The sequence below is a fragment of the Oncorhynchus kisutch genome, linkage group LG17 (genome assembly GCF_002021735.2).
Source record: "Oncorhynchus kisutch isolate 150728-3 linkage group LG17, Okis_V2, whole genome shotgun sequence".
Classification (NCBI taxonomy): domain Eukaryota; kingdom Metazoa; phylum Chordata; class Actinopteri; order Salmoniformes; family Salmonidae; genus Oncorhynchus; species Oncorhynchus kisutch.
The window spans coordinates 57,856,339-57,879,699 of NC_034190.2; the positions used below are offsets into that span (position 1 = coordinate 57,856,339).

The 23,361-nt window shown below is 45.3% G+C and overlaps 1 protein-coding gene across 2 annotated transcripts in view; it reads right to left on the reverse strand.

Annotated features, from left to right (window-relative positions):
* Positions 1 to 1,940: 1,940 nt before the first annotated feature.
* LOC109907976 (brefeldin A-inhibited guanine nucleotide-exchange protein 2) overlaps positions 1,941 to 23,361 on the reverse strand; it is a 34,382-nt gene continuing 12,961 nt past the window's right edge. The window contains exons 4-39 of one of the 2 annotated variants that reach the window (XM_020506301.2): positions 22,651 to 22,797; positions 22,034 to 22,213; positions 21,419 to 21,686; positions 21,106 to 21,303; positions 20,871 to 20,986; positions 20,558 to 20,691; positions 19,030 to 19,264; positions 18,785 to 18,884; positions 17,096 to 17,235; positions 16,861 to 16,969; positions 16,394 to 16,583; positions 14,663 to 14,774; positions 13,734 to 13,939; positions 13,439 to 13,523; positions 13,160 to 13,331; positions 12,579 to 12,730; positions 12,139 to 12,267; positions 11,783 to 11,941; positions 11,422 to 11,569; positions 10,513 to 10,609; positions 10,340 to 10,380; positions 10,080 to 10,249; positions 8,689 to 8,840; positions 8,344 to 8,516; positions 8,070 to 8,230; positions 7,749 to 7,879; positions 7,507 to 7,636; positions 7,213 to 7,348; positions 5,527 to 5,665; positions 5,172 to 5,229; positions 4,909 to 5,011; positions 4,586 to 4,725; positions 4,249 to 4,426; positions 3,987 to 4,125; positions 3,558 to 3,675; positions 1,941 to 2,547 (exon numbers count right to left, since the gene is read on the reverse strand). In XM_020506301.2, coding sequence (XP_020361890.1) covers positions 2,383 to 2,547; positions 3,558 to 3,675; positions 3,987 to 4,125; positions 4,249 to 4,426; positions 4,586 to 4,725; positions 4,909 to 5,011; positions 5,172 to 5,229; positions 5,527 to 5,665; positions 7,213 to 7,348; positions 7,507 to 7,636; positions 7,749 to 7,879; positions 8,070 to 8,230; positions 8,344 to 8,516; positions 8,689 to 8,840; positions 10,080 to 10,249; positions 10,340 to 10,380; positions 10,513 to 10,609; positions 11,422 to 11,569; positions 11,783 to 11,941; positions 12,139 to 12,267; positions 12,579 to 12,730; positions 13,160 to 13,331; positions 13,439 to 13,523; positions 13,734 to 13,939; positions 14,663 to 14,774; positions 16,394 to 16,583; positions 16,861 to 16,969; positions 17,096 to 17,235; positions 18,785 to 18,884; positions 19,030 to 19,264; positions 20,558 to 20,691; positions 20,871 to 20,986; positions 21,106 to 21,303; positions 21,419 to 21,686; positions 22,034 to 22,213; positions 22,651 to 22,797 — 5,211 coding nt within the window. In that variant the 3' untranslated portion in view covers positions 1,941 to 2,382. Of the gene's footprint in view, positions 2,548 to 3,557; positions 3,676 to 3,986; positions 4,126 to 4,248; positions 4,427 to 4,585; positions 4,726 to 4,893; positions 5,012 to 5,171; positions 5,230 to 5,526; positions 5,666 to 7,212; positions 7,349 to 7,506; positions 7,637 to 7,748; positions 7,880 to 8,069; positions 8,231 to 8,343; positions 8,517 to 8,688; positions 8,841 to 10,079; positions 10,250 to 10,339; positions 10,381 to 10,512; positions 10,610 to 11,421; positions 11,570 to 11,782; positions 11,942 to 12,138; positions 12,268 to 12,578; positions 12,731 to 13,159; positions 13,332 to 13,438; positions 13,524 to 13,733; positions 13,940 to 14,662; positions 14,775 to 16,393; positions 16,584 to 16,860; positions 16,970 to 17,095; positions 17,236 to 18,784; positions 18,885 to 19,029; positions 19,265 to 20,557; positions 20,692 to 20,870; positions 20,987 to 21,105; positions 21,304 to 21,418; positions 21,687 to 22,033; positions 22,214 to 22,650; positions 22,798 to 23,361 lie in introns of both variants that reach the window. The other variant, XM_020506300.2, reaches the window with a different exon arrangement.

A 23,361-nucleotide genomic window follows, 5' to 3' on the forward strand; every position in this document is an offset into this window, starting at 1 on the left:
GGCTTATCCATTAGGACTCACTCTGGAACCCGTGGAGCCCCGAACACAGCAAGCCATTCCCATCAATGCCCATCTCAGAGTGGGACACTCAATACAGGTTGCACTACAATACAAATAACACAGGAGGCCAAAAACCAACCACCAATAACATCAAATGAAGAAGACATTTTACATAACGAAAAGGGACCGTAATAGGGATGAGCCTTGGTATCAGGCCTATCAGTTACAATATTTTTGGATCAGATCAACAAGCGCATCACAATGGGAGACACTGAGGATACTTTACTGTATTATCATTTGCTTATCGACACAGGTTTCCAATGAGCCTCTCTGCCAGTGGACTTTTCAGCATATTCAGTAATTATTCTTTATTTGCTTTAGTATTTGAATATGCATGTGTGTTCAGTCTTATAAACAGAAAGTAATCAAATCAACAAATGGGACAAACAAAATCAGGTACAGGATATATATATATATATATGTACACACACACACACACAGTGCCTTCAGAAAGTATTCAGACCCCTTGACTTTTTCAACATTTTGTTACATTACAGCCTTATTTTATAATGGATTTTTTTTTTTAAAGTTCCATATCAATCTACACACAATACCCCATTATGACAAAGTGAAAACAGGTTAAGGCATTTTTGCATTTATAAAAAAAATAAAACTAAATTGAGCTCAGGTGCATCCTCTTTCCATTGATCATTCTTGAGAAGTTTCTACAACTTGGAGTCCACCTGTGGTAAATTCAATTGATTGGACATGATTCAGAAAGGTACACACCTGTCTATATAAAGTCCCAAAGTTGACAGTGCATGTCAGCAAAAACCAAGCCATGAGGTCAAAGAAATTGTCCGTAGAGCTCCGAGACAGGATTGTGTCGAGGCACAGATCTGGGGAAGGGTACAAAAACATTTCTGCAGCATTGAAGGTCCCCAAGAACACAGTGGCCTCCATCATTCTTAAATGAAAGAAGTTTGGAACCACCAAGACTCTTCCTAGAGCTGGCCGGCCTGAGCAATCTGGGGAGAAGGGGCTTCGTCAGGGATGTGACCAAGAACCCGATGGTCACTCTGACAGAGCTTCAGAGTTCTTCTGTGGAGATGGGAGAACCTTCCAGAAGGATAACCATCTCTGTAGCAGTCCACCAATCAGGCCTTTATGGTAGAGTGGCCAGACGGATGCCATTTCTCAGTAAAAGGCACATGACAGACCGTTTGGAGTTTGCCAAAAGGCACCTAAAGACTCTCGCACCATGAGAAACAAGATTATCTGGTCTGATGAAACCCAGATTTAACTCTTTGGCCTGAATGACAATTGTCACGTCTGGAGGAAACCTGGCACCATCACTAAGCATGGTGGTGGCAGCATATTGCTGTGGAGATGTTTTTCAGAGGCAGGGCCTGGGAGACTAGTCAGGCTCGAGGGAAAGATGAACAGAGCAAAGTCCAGAGAGATCCTTGATGAAAACCTGCTCCGGAGTGCTCAGGACCTCAGACTTGGGCAAATTTTCACCTTCCAACCGGACAACAACTCTTAGCACACAGCCAAGACAACACAGGCGTGGCTTCGGGACAAGTCTCTGAATGTCCTTGAGTGGCCTAGTCACAGCCCGGACTTGAACCCAAGCCGACATCTCTGGAGAGAACTGAAAATAGCTGTGCAGCAATGCTCCTCATCCAACCTGACTGAGTTTGAGAGGATCTGCAGAGAAAAATGGGAGAAACTCCCCAAATACAGGTATGCCACACTTGTAGCATCATACCCAAGACTCAACAAAGTACTGAGTAAAGGGTCTGAATACTTATGTAAATGTGATTGTTAAAAAATATATTTTTAATACATTTGCAAAAATTTCTAAAAACCTTTTTGCTATGTCATTATGGGGTATTATTGTGTGTCAATGGATGAGGGGGAAAAACGATGTAATCCATTTTAGAATAACGATGTAACATAAAATGTGGAAAAAGTCAAGGGGTCTGAATACTATCTGAATGCACTGTGTGTGTGTGTGTGTATATATATAAAATAGCATCAATAAATAATTGTAGTTCATTTTCCATTACATTTGACATTTAACGTCAGAGTGTTGAGAAACAGTTAGTAGAGAGCTCTGTCCCGTCACAGTGCTTTTCTCCCAGCAGGGGCTCTAGAACTTCTAGGGGGTCAGTAGGGCACCGGAACTTATCACCAACACTCCAAGCCTTTCCTTTGCAGGAGATAAACAGGAACTGATGACTTTCAAAGCATCCGCCCCTGAGGGTAACAATCTTTGCTTCGATCTCTTGCATCACTACACACTCGCCTACTTCTGATAGGGGAGCTCCCATACACCTCAGAGTCCCACCAGCCTCCCCGTTCCATCTCCAGACCCTCCTAGGGTGCCGGGGGCTGTGGCTGGCCCATCTCAGGAGCAGCGATGTGGAAGACGGAGCCGATGCGGAGGAAGAAACGGCGTAGGACGGCGCGGAGCTCTGGGATCAGGTCAAACTGCATCATCTCACACAGGTGCGGGTAGTAACAGGAGGCATGAGGCTTGAACTGAAGAGGGGGGGAAATAAAATGTAGCGTCAAACAGATATGCTAATTAAGCTTTGAGTGGAGTGTGATGTCAAAGAGTGAATTGTTTGAAATATGGCCAAAGTTGAACGTCAACATTGTTTGTTTAAATACGACCAGGTAAAACACCTGTAGGTGGGATTTGCAAAGGGGAAACATTTGTTAATCAAAGTCAGAATGACCCCTAAAGCTACATTCTTCCTGTTCGTATCCGATTGATATACGCACAGAAACTTGTTGGTACCTAAGCTAGTGTCCTTCCTTTTGTTACTCAAATTTACATTTTAGTAATTTAGCAGTCGCTCTTATCCAGAGCACTTACAGGAGCAATTAGGGTTAAGTGCCTTGCTCAAAGGCACAGAGATTTTTCACCTAGTCATCTTGGGGATTCGAACCAGCAACCTTTCGGTTACTGGTCCAACGCTCTTAACTGCAAGGCTACTTGCTGTCCCAAATCAACTTGAATATAATTCAAGAAGTAAGAACAATGCTAAGGTTAACTGATTGAACACCCTATACAGGAAATCTGCACTGAACCCGAGAGTCTAATTCAGAGATCCTTAATGTAGCCGAGGTATCCCAAGGTCCCGGGGGCAGTCCCTGGTCTGCCTGCACACATCCGATGTCCTCTTTTACATACCCAGGTCATTACACAGACAAACTGTCAAATAATCTGTCTACTTCCTCTATGGAAGTCAAATTCATTGCCTAAGGGGAAAGGAGGCCAATGAAGGGCTGTCCTACAGCTCAATAATCAAACCATTTCCACTATTAGGTTACTCCATTTGGACATCAGGGGAAATGGACAGTCTCCTTTTCATCGCTTTTACTGACTTGGGGTAGATAGTTGAAATGGTGCTTGCAGACAGTCCCTCACAAACAGTCTTCATAGGGTAATATTACCATTTAAAAAAACAGATCAATCTTGTGGGGCAAATATTTCAGTCCATGTGTATGTAGTGTGTGTAACTTGTGAATAAATGAGTGTGTGCCTTGATGTCGGTCAGTCGAAGAGTCCTGGTGAGCAGCAGGAGGAGCAGGCTTGTCCAGGCCTCTCTGTGGCTCTCAGAGGTTAGGCTGATAAAGTAGGCCAGGGCCTCGCTGCACACGCTGAGGACAGGACACACAGGACCAACATTACCACATATCTCACTGCCAGAGGGGGAACACCCCCACAAACCATTAATGAAGAACCTATTACAGATGGGCCAATCAGGAAGACTAAGGATGACATGATGTAATCAAATTTACATTCAAGCTAGTCTTGTTGTTCAAGTAGCACAAGTAACTTTTACGTATTTAACAATAATAATACATGGTCTTTATATAGCACTTCTCAAGGACCCAAAGTCGCTTTACAATTGTAAAGAGCTTTCACAACATGATCCCTCCCCCTGTCTTTCCCTCTCCAGGACACTCACAGCAGCAGTCGTGTCTGGATGTCAGGCCAGGAGTCCTGGAGCTGCCGGTCACAGTACATACGGAACAGAATACGCAGGCTACAGGCCAGGCTACTGGTCTCCTGCTTTAGCAGATTGGGCTTCGACTTCCCCTTAAATCCTGAGACACAGACAGCCAGACAGACATATGAACGTAGATGGACATACCACAGAGATTTCAAGAGAATCCTGTATCTCACATGACAGATCTGAACACACCAGACACACAGACAGTTAAACGCACCTGCTCTCCAGAGTGCAGTCCTCTGCTCGTTGTTAGAGTTGAAATCTCTGGCGAAGGTGTGTGACTCCAGCAGGCAGTCCAGCAGCTTGAAAAGGTGCTGGGAGGAGAGGTGTCTGTACATGCCTTGCTCCCCCTGCCCAGGGTCCCATTCCTCTGCAGCCTCCTCCAGAGTATCCCTCTGGGAGAGACATAGCACAGAGTCTAGGTCAATCCTTCAACAACATACAGTACACCCAAAACACCCTACTAAGTTGATGCATAAATGCCCTGATTAAATGTGAATAAGGGTCAAGACTTCAGTTTCGAGCCATTGTAGTTTAGCTCCATTATGACAAACCTGTGCAGCAGCCATATTTTCGGCATCTTCCTTCTTGCTGGTTGCCGGGTAGAAGACAATGTTGTCAATGGTCTGGATCAGCTCCAGCTGCACCACACACTTGATGAGCAGTCCAGCAAACAGCTTCTGGTCTGACACTCCTGCCACAGACACAGAGCACAGCAGCATCAGGAAGACAGATAGGAACCCACGAGAGACTGAGGTCAATGTGGAAAAGTGGAACACGACAAGGAGGATGAGGTACGTATAAAGATAGAAATGTGAATTGAGGTGAGAGGGTCAAAAGGTTTCTGTAATTCGTTGCATACTGGCATGGGGTTTACCCTTCCAGGTCTCATCGCTGGCAGTGGACATTTGGCTCTGACCTCCTCTCTCTGACAGGGCTCTGTCATAGCTGCTCTGGGATTGGGTGTCAAAATCTACATCCTGTAGTATGTTTGTGAGAGAAAACAACTCATGACACGAACAAACGGCAAGATATTTATTTTCAAAAGTCAAATCACTGCTATATACTCATGTATGTCTATAGTCAGGCTCAAAAGCTTTAATTTGACTGTCTGAAGCTTCATAAATATTGTTTGCCCACCATATGTTTCCCATCACCAGCCTCCTCTTCCTGACCAGCTGGTCGCCATGTCAACAGGCTGTAGAGAGGAGAAAAAAGAATGTGCACATCATCAGTCATGTGGTCTATTGGAGGAAGGGTTTCCTGTGTCCATGACTTACCATGGCCTGCTGAAAGTTCTGCTCATGACTACATCTGACATCAGACTTGTTCTTGCAATGCAACGCAAATACAAGATCAGCATTTCTTACTACAACAGTGCGTTTTCTGTTTATGTGTGCAAATAAATATTTAAAAACACATTGAGAATTACTGTTGGATGCCTGTTTATGGTGATGGGTTGCAAAAGTGAAAACAGGCCGGCAGCAGAACTCACGCGTGTGGGCTGGTGGTCTGGAAGATGTCCAGCATACATGAGCAGGTGACGTTCCACACCTCTGGGCTAAACTTCTCCCCATTCAGGATGACCAGGTTCTCTAGGCAGTTAGTCCCTGACCGGGCCAACTGCTCATTATCTGGGGTAGTGGAGAGAAAATAGTGGTGTCATTCACCATTATGTCACCAAACTTCAAACTCCTGGTAAATGTTTCAAAGAATATTACAGTGAATACAGCTTGAATTGAATTAGTTAAGTGTGTGTCTGAGTCAGCTGCTGTTTCTCCCCCTCTCTCTGGTGTGTATGTGTGTGTGAGTCAGCTGCTCTCTTCCCCCCCCCCCCTCTCTGGTGTGACTGTATGAATCAGCTGCTCTCTTTCCCCCCCTCTCTCTGGTGTGACTGTATGAGTCAGCTGCTCTCTTTCCCCCCCTCTCTCTGGTGTGACTGTATGAGTCAGCTGCTCTCTTTCCCCCCCTCTCTCTGGTGTGACTGTATGAGTCAGCTGCTCTTTCCCCCCCCCCCTCTCTGGTGTGACTGTATGAGTCAGCTGCTCTCTTTCCCCCCCTCTCTCTGGTGTGACTGTATGAGTCAGCTGCTCTTTCCCCCCCTCTCTCTGGTGTGACTGTATGAGTCAGCTGCTCTTTCCCCCCCTCTCTCTGGTGTGACTGTATGAGTCAGCTGCTCTTTCCCCCCCTCTCTCTGGTGTGACTGTATGAGTCAGCTGCTCTTTCCCCCCCTCTCTCTGGTGTGACTGTATGAGTCAGCTGCTCTTTCCCCCCCTCTCTCTGGTGTGACTGTATGAGTCAGCTGCTCTTTCCCCCCCTCTCTCTGGTGTGACTGTATGAGTCAGCTGTTCTTTCCCCCCCTCTCTCTGGTGTGACTGTATGAGTCAGCTGCTCTTTCCCCCCCTCTCTCTGGTGTGACTGTATGAGTCAGCTGCTCTTTCCCCCCCTCTCTCTGGTGTGACTATGAGTCAGCTGCTCTTTCCCCCCCTCTCTCTGGTGTGACTGTATGAGTCAGCTGCTCTTTCCCCCCCTCTCTCTGGTGTGACTATGAGTCAGCTGCTCTTTCCCCCCCTCTCTCTGGTGTGACTGTATGAGTCAGCTGCTCTCTTTCCCCCCCTCTCTCTGGTGTGACTGTATGAGTCAGCTGCTCTCTTTCCCCCCCTCTCTCTGGTGTGACTGTATGAGTCAGCTGCTCTCTTTCCCCCCCTCTCTCTGGTGTGACTGTATGAGTCAGCTGCTCTCTTTCCCCCCCCTCTCTCTGGTGTGACTGTATGAGTCAGCTGCTCTCTTTCCCCCCCTCTCTCTGGTGTGACTATACGAGTCAGCTGCTGTTTCTCCCCTCTCTCTGGTGTGTGTGTGTGTCTGTGTGAGTCAGCTGCTCTCTTTCCCCCCCTCTCTCTGGTGTGTGTGTCTGTGTGAGTCAGCTGCTCTCTTCCCCCCCCTCTCTCTGGTGTGTGTGTCTGTGTGAGTCAGCTGCTCTCTCCCCCCCCCCCCCCTCTCTCTGGTGTGTGTGTGTCTGTGTGAGTCAGCTGCTCTCTCCCCTCCCCCTCTCTCTGGTGTGTGAGTCAGCTGCTCTCTTTCCTCCCCCCTCTCTGGTGTGTGTGTCTGTGTGAGTCAGCTGCTCTCCCCTCCCCCCCCCCCCCCCCCCCCCCCCCCTCTCTGTGGGGAGTATAGGACCCACCTTGTCTGACACACCACTGCAGCTGAGTGAAGATGTCAGCCAGCAGGACCTCACTGAGAGGCTCATAGAACTGGGTGAAGACGTCACAGATGGCGTACAGGGCGTGGTTACAGGTCGTGGTCATCCACTCGTGCTTCTACGATAAATCACAAGACACAAAATACACACAGACGAGCAACACAACAAATCACGAGGTTAAGTGAGTGACTGGTGCAAAAGCCAGTGTTAATTACAGAAATGCCTACTCAAGACAGTCATACAGTGGAACCAATGACAATCCCTACAGCCTCTCACCTCCGTCTGTTGCTCAGGGAGCTTCATATTGTCAAAGATACGGAAGACGATGCGGAAAAGGTCATGCCACCAGTGCTTTTCAAAGGTGTGTCCATAGCTCTTCATAATCTCAAACATCACAGTCAGACCCCTGTGACAGAAAGACACACACGTCAAGCGTACATGAATGCCTATTGGGCTCAAAGCATTACATTTGTGGTGCCTCTACACATGTAGGGTGAGCTACGGGTCAGATTCCTTACCTCGTCCTGATGTCCAGCTTGCAGCGGTTGATGATGCAGGACAGCTCAAAGAGGATGGGGAACCAGCCTCTCACCCACACCCGGTCCCCTGGGGCCACGTTCATGTCATCACTGGTGTACTCCCGCAGAGCCTGGGGACAGACAGGGAAGACCCATTAGAGGAACATTATCATGATGGACTGGCACCATCATGTACTTAACCATGATGCAAATAAAGAATCCACTCCAAAATGCTGTTCGGTTGCAGGCTTGATTAGAAAGCACTTTAGTACTTTGTGATCTAGGTTTGGGATGTGCTTTGGAATTCTGTGGGATGCCTACCTGCGGCCGTTCAGCCACATATTTAGCACAGTGGCGTATGAGCCGGATGGCCTCCATACTGGTGTCAGGGAAGGCAGCGTTGCACACAAACTCAGACAGACACTTCACTGCATCCTGGAAGGAGTCTATGGCTGCTGCAAAGTGCTGCTGAAACGTGATCACTGGAGAAGAGAAAGGAGAATTATTACACAGCAGTCCATTTCTCTACCGAGCTGGCAATGCCCTTTGAGACAAAACAATGGTTGAGCCCCAGTCCTAACGTATCGGTACTCACTGACTATGTGGCCAGTAGTCTGGAAGGCCAGCTCCACAATGTTCTCGTCGTGATCCGAGGCGGCCTGGTGGAACACAGAGAAGATGTTCTTCCAGCCGGAGCGGATGTTGGCTGCCTGGGAGTTGACCATCTGGGCCACACAGCGGATCACCATGTCCCTGATAGTGGGAGATCTGTGGAGGAAAGAAAGAGTGGGACAAAGAGTCAAGCATTTGTGGCGAGTGTGTAGGCTGGATTTGGTTCTGTGCTGGCAGGGTTTTTCCTATATCATATCCCCTAGATTGTTCCACCTCTGCCTCTCCTCCTTCTACTATCTCCCTTCCCCCGGGTCCAGTCTCTCTTTACCTGTTCTTCTTCACGATGTGTTCAAATGGCCGCAGGAAGTCCTTCTGGAAGCGGAAGTTAGCCAGCTCTCCTTTCTCCAGGAACTTCATGGACAGCTGCCTCAGAGAGTCCACGGCAAAGATGGCCACGTCCTCATTGGGGTTGCAGCCCACCTGGTGGAGGAGCAGACACATAGATCCACAGTCGGTACATAGCAGGGCACAATACTTTTTGTTTTTGCCACCATTTAGACTTGGCTGTGAAAGTAAAAACGTACTTGTCACATCAGTGTGAGCTGAACATTCATTGCATGGTCACCTCACTCAAGTTCCAAAACGTCCTATTTTTTGAGGTGTCGAAAACCAGTATAGTGCATTCTCCTCATGATTCCTGTAATGAAAGTGTCTGCCCTGCTCCTGGGCCCGTTTCCCTGGGGCCTGCAGCTGTGATGAGCGAGCCACTCTCTCTCCCTCTCCCCCAATGTGGGCTCCAGGATAGAGAAAAAAGGCTTCTGATTGTAGAACTTTTCAAAATTAAACTGCGGGAAAATACATAGCTTTGGAGGTAACTACTGTTGTTCTCAACTTTCTGTGGATATCATTTGTATTCGTCATCTCTTGAATAGAGTTCAACAGCAACTATTTTACAACCAAGATATTTGATTTGGCTTTAAGATACGAAGTGCGCGTGGGCCAATGCGAGTGCATAAGGTAGCAAGCTACAACTGCAAAGGCTTTTTAGGACATTCATTGGACTTAGACTAATACATGATTACTAGCAGTAGGTATTATATTTAGTGTTCCTGATCTAGATAATGTGCTTTGAGTTTTCACTTCCTCATGTGGTGAATTAGCATATGATATTAGTGCACATAAAGATTAATCTCTATTGATCAACAATTTTAACAGTAAAATATTTTAACAGTAAAATAAAACAATAGTCTATTGTCAACCCACAATTCATGACAGTCACTGGATTAGGTTGCACATCAAAATATCTTGAATCATTCATTCCTGCTTGGACATGTTAGATGAAACAACTTATTTATTGAATAGCCTACCATCTCAGTGGTCTATTATAGAGCCTAAAGCACTGTGAATTACGATATAAGGTGATTTACAAAAATGTATGTTGTGTAACGCCGCAGAAAAAAATTAATGGTGTGACCAGACCAAATCATTGGCTGGTGCCACCAACTGAAAAAGATAGTAGCACCATTACAGCCAGTGGAAAATGTTAGTCTGGAGCCCTTGATAGACTAAGTCTCTGCATAATCAGGTTAGATTAATAGATTTAGACGACTGCTGGACTAACAATTCTCAATGGACAATCTCAATTGAAAGTGTTTCTTAGTTCAGGAATATGCTTAATCTGGTTCCAGGACACCTTCCTTACTGAAGATAGGAGCTCACCTTGTTGAAGTGGTCTCCGATGACCTGCCAGATGCGTGACCACTGCAGGCGGATGCGGTTCATGTTGTAGTAGGAGATCTCTACTATCTTCTGCAGACTGAACATCCTCGGCTGGTGAGCAGAGGCCAGTTCATCCATGGAGACAGCACACAACCACCGCACAAAGTCCACTAGGAAAAGGACACAGGACAACATCAGAAACACACACACACGGCGAAACACACACACACACACACGGCAAAACACACAGATCCACATACCAACTGCATTTCCATCCAGCCTTGTGGAACCAGTGAAGATCCTGCAAACAAATACAGGTCAGATTTACAAGACATGTACTTCCAGAAAGCACCATCCAGATAGTCACATGGACATAAATGATTAAGAACAGATGTCTGCAGCCATGGATGTACGTTGAACGTGTATCTCTCACCTGTCTACAGCCACCACCACGCTCTGAGAGCTGGTCTCTCCCACGGACTCCTGGATATGAGCCATCTGCCTCCTGTCTGGACCTCCCACCAGGGTCCCTGCAACAGGAAACCCATTTCAGACACACCATTTAACATATTATGCCATTTAGCCAACACTTTAATCCAAAGTGATTTACAGTCAAGCGTGCATATATTTTACACACGGGTGGTCCCGGGAATCGAACCCACTATACTGTCATTGCAAGCTCCATGCTCAAACCAACTAAGCTACAGAAGATAGGGTGTCCAATCAAAACTGCATCTTTGACCAATGGGTAAAATGATATGTTGGGTAGATAATCCTCTAAGAAAACCAATGGTCCAAACCTCACATCTCCATCATAATCCATTCAAAAGTTATTGGAGTTTTTAACCCTTGTAGGATGGACAGAATTAGGGTGACTAAATCAATGGAGGCCAGAGAATATAAATTGGTCAAAAATCAGTAAAATTGCATCGCGCCAGCTAGGATGGATTCTGTGCAAGAATTAAGGCCACTGGCTGGCTCACTTTCGTCATCTTTATTCTCGAATCCGCAGGATAAAAACAATATAGAGGTAAGAAGGATATCGATTTTGAGCTCGAAATATAGCATTTTCATGTTTTAGTAGATAAGCTTCATTTTAATTTGAAATTCCAATTCTTTAAAAAGTTCTCCTTTAATGATATGTTAGAGAAAGACCCCACTGAATGATTTAGAACATGAATATTCATACTTGTCTTGGTAAAATGTATTTCTATAACGTAAGGAAGTAAAATTTCACCCACTCTGGGCAGAGTTGGTAGACACCCTTTAGAGGACCACATCTTCACACACACACCATTTACACACTAACTGTCCCTGATTTTCAAAGCCCTGTGTGACCTACCCAGTCCCAGGGGCATGAACTCCTCTCCCCCGATTGGGAAACCCTTGATGCCAGCCTGACTGTCCCGGACCACTCCAGAGATGTAGCGTGTCTTCACCCCTGTGCCAATCAGCTGGGCCAACTCCAGCTGGCTGATACACCGCAGGATCTGCACAGAGAAACACAGGCCAAGGGTTAGAGGTCAGCCTCCATGTTCTGTTCATGACGTCTCTACCAAGTCAAGTGCTATGCTCTCTTTCCACTGGATTTGTTTGCATAGAGACAGACAGATAGATGGGGTGGATTTCTGACTCACAGAAGAGGAGATGAGAGGCAGGGTTGGGAAAGCCAAGTTGGCTTCATGGGAGAAGCCCTGACCTACCTCGTGCCAAGAGTTGCCCAGGTAGTTTCCATCTGTGTGGGCCACAGTGATAAGGGTCTTGATGGTGTCGATGTTCTTCTGCTTCATCTCAGTGATGCTGGAGCTGGCTGTGAGCAGGGTGAACCGAGCCAAGGCTTGGACATACGCATCCCTCTCCAACTGCACAGCGCCGCGAAGACAGACAGACGAGTCATTCAAAGAAACAGACTAAACAGGCTAGGAGTTTCAATTTCATGTTGAGCATAGAACCATATTTGATGTTTGGGGGAAGGGGGGGGTTAACAAAATGAATCATAGTCCGCAGATAGTAAAGGTGTTAGGATGATACATTGAATTATTTTGCTGTGGCCTCTGACCAGCATACTGAAGATACAGGTGATCCTGATAGCACAGCGGATCCCCTCCAGACACAGAGAGGCCACCTCCTGGTCATCACAGTCCTGCAGCCCCACGCTGAAGGCTGCCAGGAGAGGGGTCCACGCCAACTGCAACACACACGCAGAGCATTGGTCATACAGCCACCATCTTGTACACATTCACAAGCATTACCCATCCCAGCCACTGCAGATGGTGGTGCAGTGGTCCTAATGAGGTGATACTATAATAATATGCCATTTAGTCCACTCTTTTATCCAAAGAAACTTGCAGTCATGCGTGAGAAACTTGCAGTCATGCGTGCATACATTTGACTTGTGTGGTCCCGGGAATCGAACCCACTATCCGGGTGTTGCAAGCACCATGATCTACCAACTGAGCTACAGAGGACATGGTCATTGCGAGGGTGGCTCTGCAGTACCTTAAACATGGGCCGGACGTGTTCCAGGTGGGTGGCGCTGAAGAAGGGAGCCTGGGCGTGGCTCACAGCCTCCATCAGGGCCTTGGCTGTCTTGGCCATCTGTTCCATCTCCACGTTATACAGCAGACGACGCTGCTTCTCAGTGGCTACACCTGAAAAGAAAGAGAGTGCCTAGATTATCACATGACCAACACACTCTTCACGGTAACTTGTAGGCTTTACAAGTTCCCACTAAGCTGGGTGGTGTAGGGGTTCAGTTGATGCATAATACATACAGTTTTAGATCGTCTGTCACAGAGCCATATATTTAGAGCGTTAGGACATTGATGTTTCTGAATCCTGATGCATTTACATGACACTACCACATTCTACGGCAGACATATAGGCTCACCACTCAAATTAATAATACTTAACTTGTAAAGGGCATTTCCCACGCTCAATGATAATAACATTGGGAATATTTAAGCAATGCTTCATCAGTGAACGCCTAAGAGTGAGAACAATATTGCCAATTCTAAAAGTTGTCCCTACTCTAAATACATCTGTCTCTGGCTTGTTATACCCCGGTTATCTCGACTTACTGTGCTTGCTAGTCTTGGGTGTGATCGTGTGCTCCTTCCTGTCCTTCATGGCGATCTTCTTGCCAGCAATCTCATCGTATATGGAGGACAGGTACTCCTCAGGCAGGTCCTTACTGTCGTTGATACCACGGTTCATTTTGATGTACTGCTCCTTGGTCATTTTGTTCTTCACCTGTACAGGTCAAATAACGGTGGGGAACAACAGTGAATACAAATAACTGGACGTGGATGTATGGATAGATGAACAGGCTAAATAAACCGATTGGTTGGTGTTCTGACCTGTGGACTGTGCAGGTCGGTGGTGAGCATGATGATGGAGTAGGCCAAGACGTAGGCCGTGTCTGCACTGGCAAACTCAGTCTGTCTGCAGGGGCAAGAGGTTAAGGCCAGTTGAGGTAACAAGGTGGTGCATCAGTAAACCACTGGGCATTACATAATGAATATTCAAAGTGGCTACACGTCCACGCAGTATCTTTAATTGAGGATGTTCTCGACGACATGTTTCCAGAGCGTGTATGCAAACTCAACTCCTCCCCCTGCTGGTAGCAAACAGTCACTGACATGTCTCCCTTACCCCTGGTTACACTCCAGATATCGGGCAGCGAACTTCTCCATGAGCCTGTCAATTTTCTGGGCCTCTCCGGGGAGCCGGAAGCCCTCCAGGAAAGCCCTCAGAGCAGACACAAAGTCCCGGCCACAGAAGTCCAGCTGGTCCACGTAGCTGTACATCACCTCCTTGTTGAAACGCACGTTCTCCCCCAGGTACTCCCCCACCTGGGTCTAGAGAGAAGAGAAAGGAGAAATGGTGAAGAGCTGTGCCAGAGATAGGAAGCTCTAACAAACCCTTTTAGCTATGTATTTTATATAAATATAACCATGTAAGATAGAACCAATTCTAATTTACAATGACAACCTGGCATTTACAATGAAGATCTGGCATCTACAATGACAACCTGGCATCTACAATGAAGATCTGGCATTTACAATGAAGATCTGGCATTTACAATGAAGATCTGGCATTTACAATGAAGATCTGGCATTTACAATGAAGATCTGGCATTTACAATGAAGATCTGGCATTTACAATGAAGATCTGGCATTTACAATGAAGATCTGGCATTTACAATGAAGATCTGGCATCTACAATGAAGATCTGGCATTTACAATGAAGATCTGGCATTTACAATGAAGATCTGGCATTTACAATGAAGATCTGGCATCTACAATGAAGATCTGGCATCTACAATGAAGATCTGGCATCTACAACAAAGACCTGGCATCTACAACAAAGACCTGGCATCTACAACGAAGACCTGGCATCTACAACGAAGACCTGGCATCTACAACGAAGACCTGGCATCAACAATGACAACCTTTTCTAGTACAAACTCGAGTCCGAACACATCACAATAACTTTCTGTTGTTGCATACTCTCTAGAGAGGCTACTAAATCAAACTCCTTCATGTTTGTACAGTGATACAAGGTTGTGATGAGGTGCTCACTGTGTCCAGGCGCTCCTCTTGGTGTAGAAACTGGGCAATGTCCTCTGCTGTGTTTCCCAGCATGCCTTGGTCTTGTAAGAACTGGACACCTCGCTTGGGCTTTTTGTTGAAGCTTTAGAGATGGAGACAAATAATCTATGGCTACTACAGATATACTGTATAACTAGATAGGCAGTGTTCATTTTGGCAGCCATTTTAGATTTAGTCTAATAGTACCTTTTAGTCTTAGTCATATGTTAGTCATTTCATCCTTAGTTTTAGTTATATCAGTCGACTAGCCAGTGTATTTTCCCCCATGAAATAGTTCATATTTAACTTCCATCATGTCCACATTCAACTAGGCCTACTATCATTCATATAGCTGGCACACTGCTATTGTAGTAGATTGTAACCAATGCCAGCCATGATTTACCATATGGGCAACAAAGCCAAGGCTACAGATTAAACCATTTAGGCATACAGCGCTTTCCCCCCCCAATCATAACCTTGTAATGAGGGTAAATAACAGTGATACCCTTAAAAAAATGGGAGAATATACACTTTCCAACAATGTCAGAATTGTTAATGTGATACTGATATTCAGCAAATAGCACCGTTTCAAAACGGGGGAAAATACTGCACTGGCACTCGCTGATGGCGAGTGTGGCAAAACAGATGAAAAACAGCACAGACGGAAAAATAGAGCTTATGTGATCAAAGCAAAAATAGCCTAAGTAAGAGAGTAAACATAATTGTTTCTAGTTGAGGTAGGTTACAATTGAAGTGTCCATGCTGTCCAACTTCAAAAGAGAGCGAGTGACTGAAGTGACTGCCCGGGAGCTGTGTGGGAGTCAGGCAGATCAGTTCAATAAGCCCGCGCAACTTAAACACGTTAAATCTGCCAATAAGAGGATTGCATTAAATATTCCGCATATAATTGGACAATACAGATGAAAAGGAGCTTCATGTCAAATTGAACTTGCATTAGTCTCATGTGGAATTCTCGTCTAGTCACATTTTCACAGTGGTATGAAGTACTTAAGTAAAAATACTTTAAAGTACTACTTAAGTAGTTTTATGGGGAACTGTACTTTACTATTAATATATTTGACAACTTTTATCTTCATATCTTCACTGCATTCCTAAAGAAAATAATGTACTTTTTACTCCACACATTTTCCCAGACACCCAAAAGTACTCTACATTTTGAATGCTTATCAGGACAGGAAAATTATCAGGACAGAACACTTATCAAGAGAACATCCCGGTCATCCCTGCTGCCTCTGATCTGGCAGACTCACTAAAAACATGTTTTGTTTGTAAATTATGTCTGAATGTTGGAGCGTGCCCCTGGCTGTCCGTAAATAAATTAAAACTAGAAAAATGTGGCTGTCTGCTTTGCTTAATATAAGCAATTAAAAATGATGTATACTTGTACTTTTACTTTTGATACTTAAGTATATTTAAAACCAAATACTTTTACTCAAGTTGTTTTTTCCCGGGTGATTTTCACTTTTACTTGAGTCATTTTCTATTATTTTCTATTTTCTATTAACTCATTTGTGACAGTTTTTTTTCATGGCATCTCGTCTCAGTATCATCATTAGCTTTTGTCAGGAAAAATAGGTGGTTGACGAATATTTTTCGTCAGTTATTGTTGACGAAATTAACACTACCTCCCAGACTGATACTGTATATAGACAGAGTAAAACAAAGAAAGCCAAAGGGAAGGACAAAGAGTGTGAGACTCACAGCTCAATGCCGTGCTCAATGACGTCCTTCTGTTGTTTGATGACCTCATACTGTTCTGGGTGGTCAGGCTGGGAGGACTGGACACTAGATGACATGGTGGAGTCCAGAGAACTGACGCTGTCTCTACGAGACGCCAGGTGGTCAGGAAGCTTCAGCTCCGGACCCTCACCATCTGACGGCCGCTCCTGGCCTGGGTCACACACAGCAGGGTCAAGATACACACTGTTTAGGCTGAGAGGTGCAGCTAGACACACACACACACACACACACACACACACACACCCGCTTCAGCACCATTGTCTAATTTGCTCATTTGGTCAATATCCCTCGTTAGTTGATGGTGCGGACGGATGTCCTGAGTTACGCACCCAATGCCCGAAAAATTTAAATCTTCCCAGTCATTTGTCCGGCACAACATTTTCCTAACGGAATCCCTGCCAGACACACACACTGCTTATTACACTCACCGAGGTTGGCCTGCAGGTTGGGGTTGACATACATGTCTCTGCTCCACTCCACCATGCATTTCAGAATGGACACTAAACACTCCAGACCCTTCTTACGCAGACTCAGCTCCTGCAATATGTCTCATGTTAACCGGTCTGTCACATCATTTACAGAGCTCAAAAATACTTCCTACCCCAGAGAAACAGCTAAACGACAGACAAAATCCAAGCATGATGTCAAAGTATTTGAGGTAACCTGTAGAGGGGTCATCCCCAGCTCCTGGCCACTCCTCCCCATGGCAATCTTAGATAGATCGTTCACCAGCCGCTCAAAGATGTTTGCAGCGTTCAGGTCACAGTCGTAGTTTACGTAGATATCCACCACACACTGAGCATCTGGGGGTGAAGGGTTGGAAGATGGGGGATAGAAGATACAAATTTGGTATATGTACATTACCGTTCAAAAGTTTGGGGTCACTTAGAAATGTCCTTGTTTTCCATGAAAACATACATGAAATGAGTTGCAAAATGAATAGGAAATATAGTCAAGACGTTGACAAGGTTATAAATAATAATTGTGTCCTTCAAACTTTGCTTTTGTCAAAGAATCCTCCATTTGCAGAAATTACAGCCCTGCAGCATTCTAGTTGTCAATTTGTTGAGGTAATCTGAAGAGATTTCACTCCATGCCTCCTGAAGCACCTCCCACAAGTTGGATTGGCTTGATGGGCACTTCTTACGTACCATATGGTCAAGCGGCTCCCACAACAGCTCAATAGGGTTGAGATCCGGTGACTGTGCTGGCCACTCCATTATAGACAGAATACCAGCTGACTGCTTCTTCCCTAAATAGTTATTGCATAGTTTGGAGTTGTGCTTTGGGTCATTGTCCTGTTGTAGGAAGAAATTGGCTCCAATTAAGCGCAGACCACAGGGTATGGCATGGCGTTGCAAAATGGAGTGACAGCCTTCCTTCTTCAAGATCCCTTTTACCCTGTACAAATCTCCCACTTTACCACCACCAAAGCACCCCCAGACCATCACATTGCCTCCACCATGCTTGACAGATGGCGTCAAGCACTCCTCCAGAGTCCCACGAATGTTCTTCTTTGTGATCCGAACATCTCAAACTTAAACACTTTCCTCCAATCTTCCTCTGTTCAGTGTCTGTTCTTTTGCCCTTCTTAATATTTTATTGGCCAGTCTGAGACATGGCTTTTTCTTTGCAACTCTGCCTAAAACGCCAGCATCCCGGAGTCGCCTCTTCACTGTTGACGTTGAGACTGGTGTTTTGCGGGTACTATTTAATGAAGCTGCCAGTTGAGGACTTGTCCGGCATCTGTTTCTCAAACTAGACCCTCTAATGTACTTGTCCTCTTGCTCAGTTGTGCACCGGGGCCTCCCACTTCTCTTTCTATTCTGGTTAGAGCCAGTTTGCTCTGTTCTGTGAAGGGAGTAGTACACAGTGGTGTACATTTTGAGCCTGTAATCTAACCCACAAATGCAGATGCTCCAGATACTCAACTAGTCTACAGAGAAGGCCAGTTTTATTGCTTCCTTAATCAGGACAACAGTTTTCAGCTGTGCTAACATAATTGCAAAAAGGGTTTTCTAATGATCAATTAGCCTTTTAAAATGATAAACTTGGATTAGCTAACACAACGTGCCATTGGAACACAGGAGTGATGGTTGCTGATAATGGGCCTCTGTACGCCTATGTAGACATTCCATATCAAATCCGCAATTTCCAGCTACAATAGTCATTTACACCATTAACAATGTCTACACTGTACTTCTGATCAATTTGATGTTATTTTAATGAACAAAAAAAAAAAGATTCGTTCAAAAACAAGGACATTTCTAAATGACCCCAAACTTTTGAACAGTACTGTACATAAACAGCAATGCACACTAAATGTGTCCATCAGGCTTGTGTGTGTTTTACCTGCACATATACGTGTGAGGGTCTGAATGACCATCCACTTGTGTTCAAAGGAGCTGGACGATGTTTCCAGAATGGTCAGGAAAATCTCCCTGAAAAACACCTGGGAGAGGTAGAGACGGTGAGGGAATTAAAAGTGGTAAGTAGTTTCATCATTCATTTTTATTTTCCATTCTATGTTGCCTATTTTAAATTGAGTATAAAGACTCAAAATCACAGATAAAATATATAAATCCTGTATCCCGAACCTCAATCTGCATCTTGAGGTGGACTTTAAAGTGGGAGAGAAGGGTGAGGAAGATGGCGAGGGAGAGCTCAAACACCTCGGGCACAGAGGACACCCCATTTTTGGAGAGGGCCACACACAGGTACTGCTTGATGGCATTGACAAACATCTCGTGGGTACGGAAGACGGGCCCTGCCCCCTGGAGCACAGATAGCAGCAGCTGCAGAGACACCACTTTGGAGCGCAGCTCATGAGACCTGAGGAGAGGGGGAGAGAGTAAGGGGACAGAGAAGGAGTTCGACGGGGAGAAGAGAGAGACGGGAAAAGGCAATGAAGACGGAAAAGGAGAGTTGGAGAAAGGAGAAACGACAAGGACATGGGAAAGAGCCGATAAAAGGGAGATTGTGGGAAGTGTAAATAAATATTCAACAGTTTAGTATATGAATGACTTATTTAGGTTTAAATTATAGCACGTCACTGTCGAATATGTTTGGATGCAGTGATCAGGCTCAGCTTTCACTTGCCTATTCAGACTCCCAGCCTTAGGGTTTTAGATTACAGCAACTGAAGAAGCCCAGTCACGAATGTAAAACCTCCAGCTAACCTGGGTATACTGATCTTTAAAACGGTCTATATACCAAGTGGAAGCTATTTACAGTGCCTTGAGAAAGTATTCACACCCTTTGTCTTGTTCCACATTTTGTTGTTACAGCCTGAATTTAAAATGGATTAAAGTCAAATGTTTTGTCACTGGCCTACACACAATACCCCATGATGTCAAAGTGGAATTGTTTTCAGAATGTTTACAAATGAAAAAAAAACCTTTGTTGTGGCAAGGCTAAACAAGATCAGGAGTAAAAATGTGCTTAACAAGTCACATAATACGTTTCATGGACTCATTCTGTGTGCAATAAGTGTTTAACATGATTTTAGAATGACTACCTCATCTCTGTACCCCAAACATACAATTATCAGTAAGGTCCCTCAGTTGAGCAGTATATTTCAAACACAGATTCAACCACAAAGACCAGGGAGGTTTTCCAATGCCTCGCAAAGAAGGGCACTTATTGGTAGATCAGTAAAAATAATAAAAGCAGACATTGAATATCCCTTTGAGCATGGTGAAGTTATTAATTACACTTTGGATGGTGTATCAATACACACAGTCACTACAAAGATACAGGCGTTCTTCCTAACTCAGTGGGAGACAAATTCAGGGAGACAAATTCACCTTTTAGCAGGGTTGACATACTTATCTAGTCAAGATAGTGTTATATTTTTTTAATAAATATTTTTCTTCCACTTTGACATGAGAGTACTTTGTGTCAATCATTGACAAAAAAAAGACAAATTAATTTGAATCCCACTTTATAACAAAATGTGAAAAAAGTCCAGGGGTGTTAATACTTTCTGAATATATATATATATTGTATTGTGTAGAGAAAGCCAGGAGAAACTTGGACTTGGATTAGGTGATGAGAACAAGGGAGGAGTTGTGCGTTTGAACAGAGGGGAAACTGGGGCTGAAGGACTAGCAGATCATGTCTCACTTTGGGTCAGGTGGTCCGTCTGCCAGGGGCTTCATGGAGAGCTTGCAGAGGGAGCGGAAGACCAGGAAGGCGTCTTTCTGCAGGATGTGGGAGAAACGAGCAGTGTTCTGGCCACCCTGCATAGACTCTGCATCCTAAAGATAGAGAGCAAATGACTAAACAGAACCGGCTTAAACTATACAACGCAATTGTCAATATATAACTAAACTACCAAAACTAATGTATAATGCGTAAAATAATCACAACTCACTGTTTTCTCCCATAAAACCTTTGATGTGACCCATCCTCATTCCACAGATAAAAGCTAACTCACCAGGATGTCTGTAGAAGACACTGAACCACGGTCTTCCATAATGCCATTCATTTGGTTCGTATCTGTCCTGGGTCTAGGGGGCACCACCTCTGTCTGCTCAGGGAGATGATCCCCTTCTGTGTGGAGAGGTGGAAAAGTCCAGTCAGATACAGGTGTGTAATTGATAGACCAGGACAAGCCCTGATTAACAAATTCTGTCCAATCACACCACCTATGGTTACAACCAATGCCTAACCTGGTGCGGTCTGGGGCTGTGACTCTGTTTCAGGTGCTGGAGCCACTTCCTCACTCGTTGGTTGCTCTGTTGGCTTTGAATCGACTTCTGGTTTCTCATCCCCTCCTACTTCTGATTTCTCCCTCTGCCCCACCTCATGCCCTTCCTCAACTGGCTGTTTTACGGTTATTGGGGTCTCTGAAACTGGATCTTCAAAAACTATTGATGAGAAAAGAACATGTGTCAAATAAATGAGGATGATGTAGGCTTCAGAAATGTCATGCAATAATAGCACATGATCGACGTTATGTATAAATATACTCAACGCCAATACCTGGAGGTGGTGTCTCCTCCCTTTTCTCCTCTGTAACAGCCACATCCTCCTCAGTCTTGCACTCCTCTGGTTGGCCATTGATAGAGGGTGTGTCTGGGGCCAGGGGCGTGGTATGGAGGTCTGGGGTGCTGGCTGCAGGAGATGGCGTCCCGCTTAAGTCTTGGGTGCGGTCTGACCGGGGAGAACCGCATATCCGCCCAGGGGAAGTGGAAGGGTTCTGATGGGGTAAACACAGTCTATCCTTCTCCTGCTCGTGAGACTCCAGAGCCTGTATAGATGCAGGGAGATGGACAGACAGGTCATGATCAATAAAACTAGTCAGAACACCAAACAGCATGTGAATAACAGCCAATGAACAAGTCAGCTAGTCGGGCTAAGAGACAATCAGACAGTTAACACACTGACAAATACACTTATGGAGAAATTATTGGGACACAAGGAAGGTCTCCATTTCCAGTAAATCAAGATTTCTTTTCATCTCCATTACTCAATCAGCTTGCTTTAAGAGGATACAGACCAGGGTCTAAGATGGAGTCGAGCGCTTTGTTTGGATGACTGCATGTATGAACAAGTAAATATGAGAGTGAACTGGGCTGGTCTGGACAGTATACTGACCGCCTGTGTCTCCATGCGGGTGAAGATCACATTGAGCATCTGTGTGAGCGTGGCCTTGGCGGTGGTCTGGTTGATGAGGTTGCGGCTGGCCAGGTAGATGTTGTAACAGGTACGCACAGTCAGTAGAACAGTCCCCTCGTGGATCTCAATGTGAGGGGAGGTCACTGCAGTTAGGAGAGCCTGGAGGAGAACAGCAGGGGTCAGAACAGTCAGGGGAAATAGAAGAAAAGAATGTCTTGCACTACCTTTGTGAATTCTAGATCATTCTAGATCGTTCAAATACGGTAGGAAGACTGGTCAGTCCAATAAAACCTGTTGTCAACAGTGACAATACTGTTGGCCTGTATGAACAAGACAGACTTTGGACCCTCAACTTTGGAGTTCCACTATGTGAAACTTAAATGAACTCTGGTTATGCATCACGCCTACTGTACAGCCATAAAAGACAGATTTACCACCGGATATACCTGTAGTATCACAGTGGGGAATGGAGGTGGGAAATAATGGGCAGCAATTTGTCCTGAGAGGCAACTAGGCTATATATGGTACATCGGTATAAATATGTAGCTATAAATAAAGCAGAGGTTTAAGATGAATGGAGTCCCTGACAGACTCACCTTAATGATTTGCAGCTGCACCCCCTCGTCTGTCTGTGGGCCCTGGAAACAGTTACAGATGGTCTCCACCAGCCGGTCGATGAGCCTCTTCCCTGGAGCACTACTGTCAGGGGCGTTGCCTGTGATGTGGCCATATGCAATGAGCTTCTGCAACGAGGGGGAAAGGAGAGACGGGAGATTGCGGAGAATGTATGCATCTCTGATATTTAGGGGCACAACTCCGAGGAATTGCACAACAGGTGTAACAACATTTGAACTTCTCCACCCAGTGGCACTTACAAGTAGGGACTTACAATTACCTTCCACCCACAATTGAGTCCCAGCTCCCTCTCACAATTACAAATGTGTGTGTACTTTAATATGTCAACTTGAGGACCTGTAGGGCTGGAAATTGCCAGGGACGATACAATATCATCACGGTACTGGTGTCAATACGATATGTATTTTCGATTTTCACGATTCTATATACATTTGGGGACCCGAGTGGCACAGTGGTCTAAGGCACTGCAATTCAGTGCTAAAGGCATCACAAAAGACCCTGGTTCGATCCCAGGCTGTATCACAACCGGCCGTGATCAGGAGTCCCATAGGGCGGCGCACAGGCCCAGTGTCGTCCGGGATAGGGGAGGGTTTGGCCGTCATTATAAAATAAGAATTTGTTCTGAACTGACTAAAGAATATATGTATTGCGATTCGATACTGTAGTTTTAT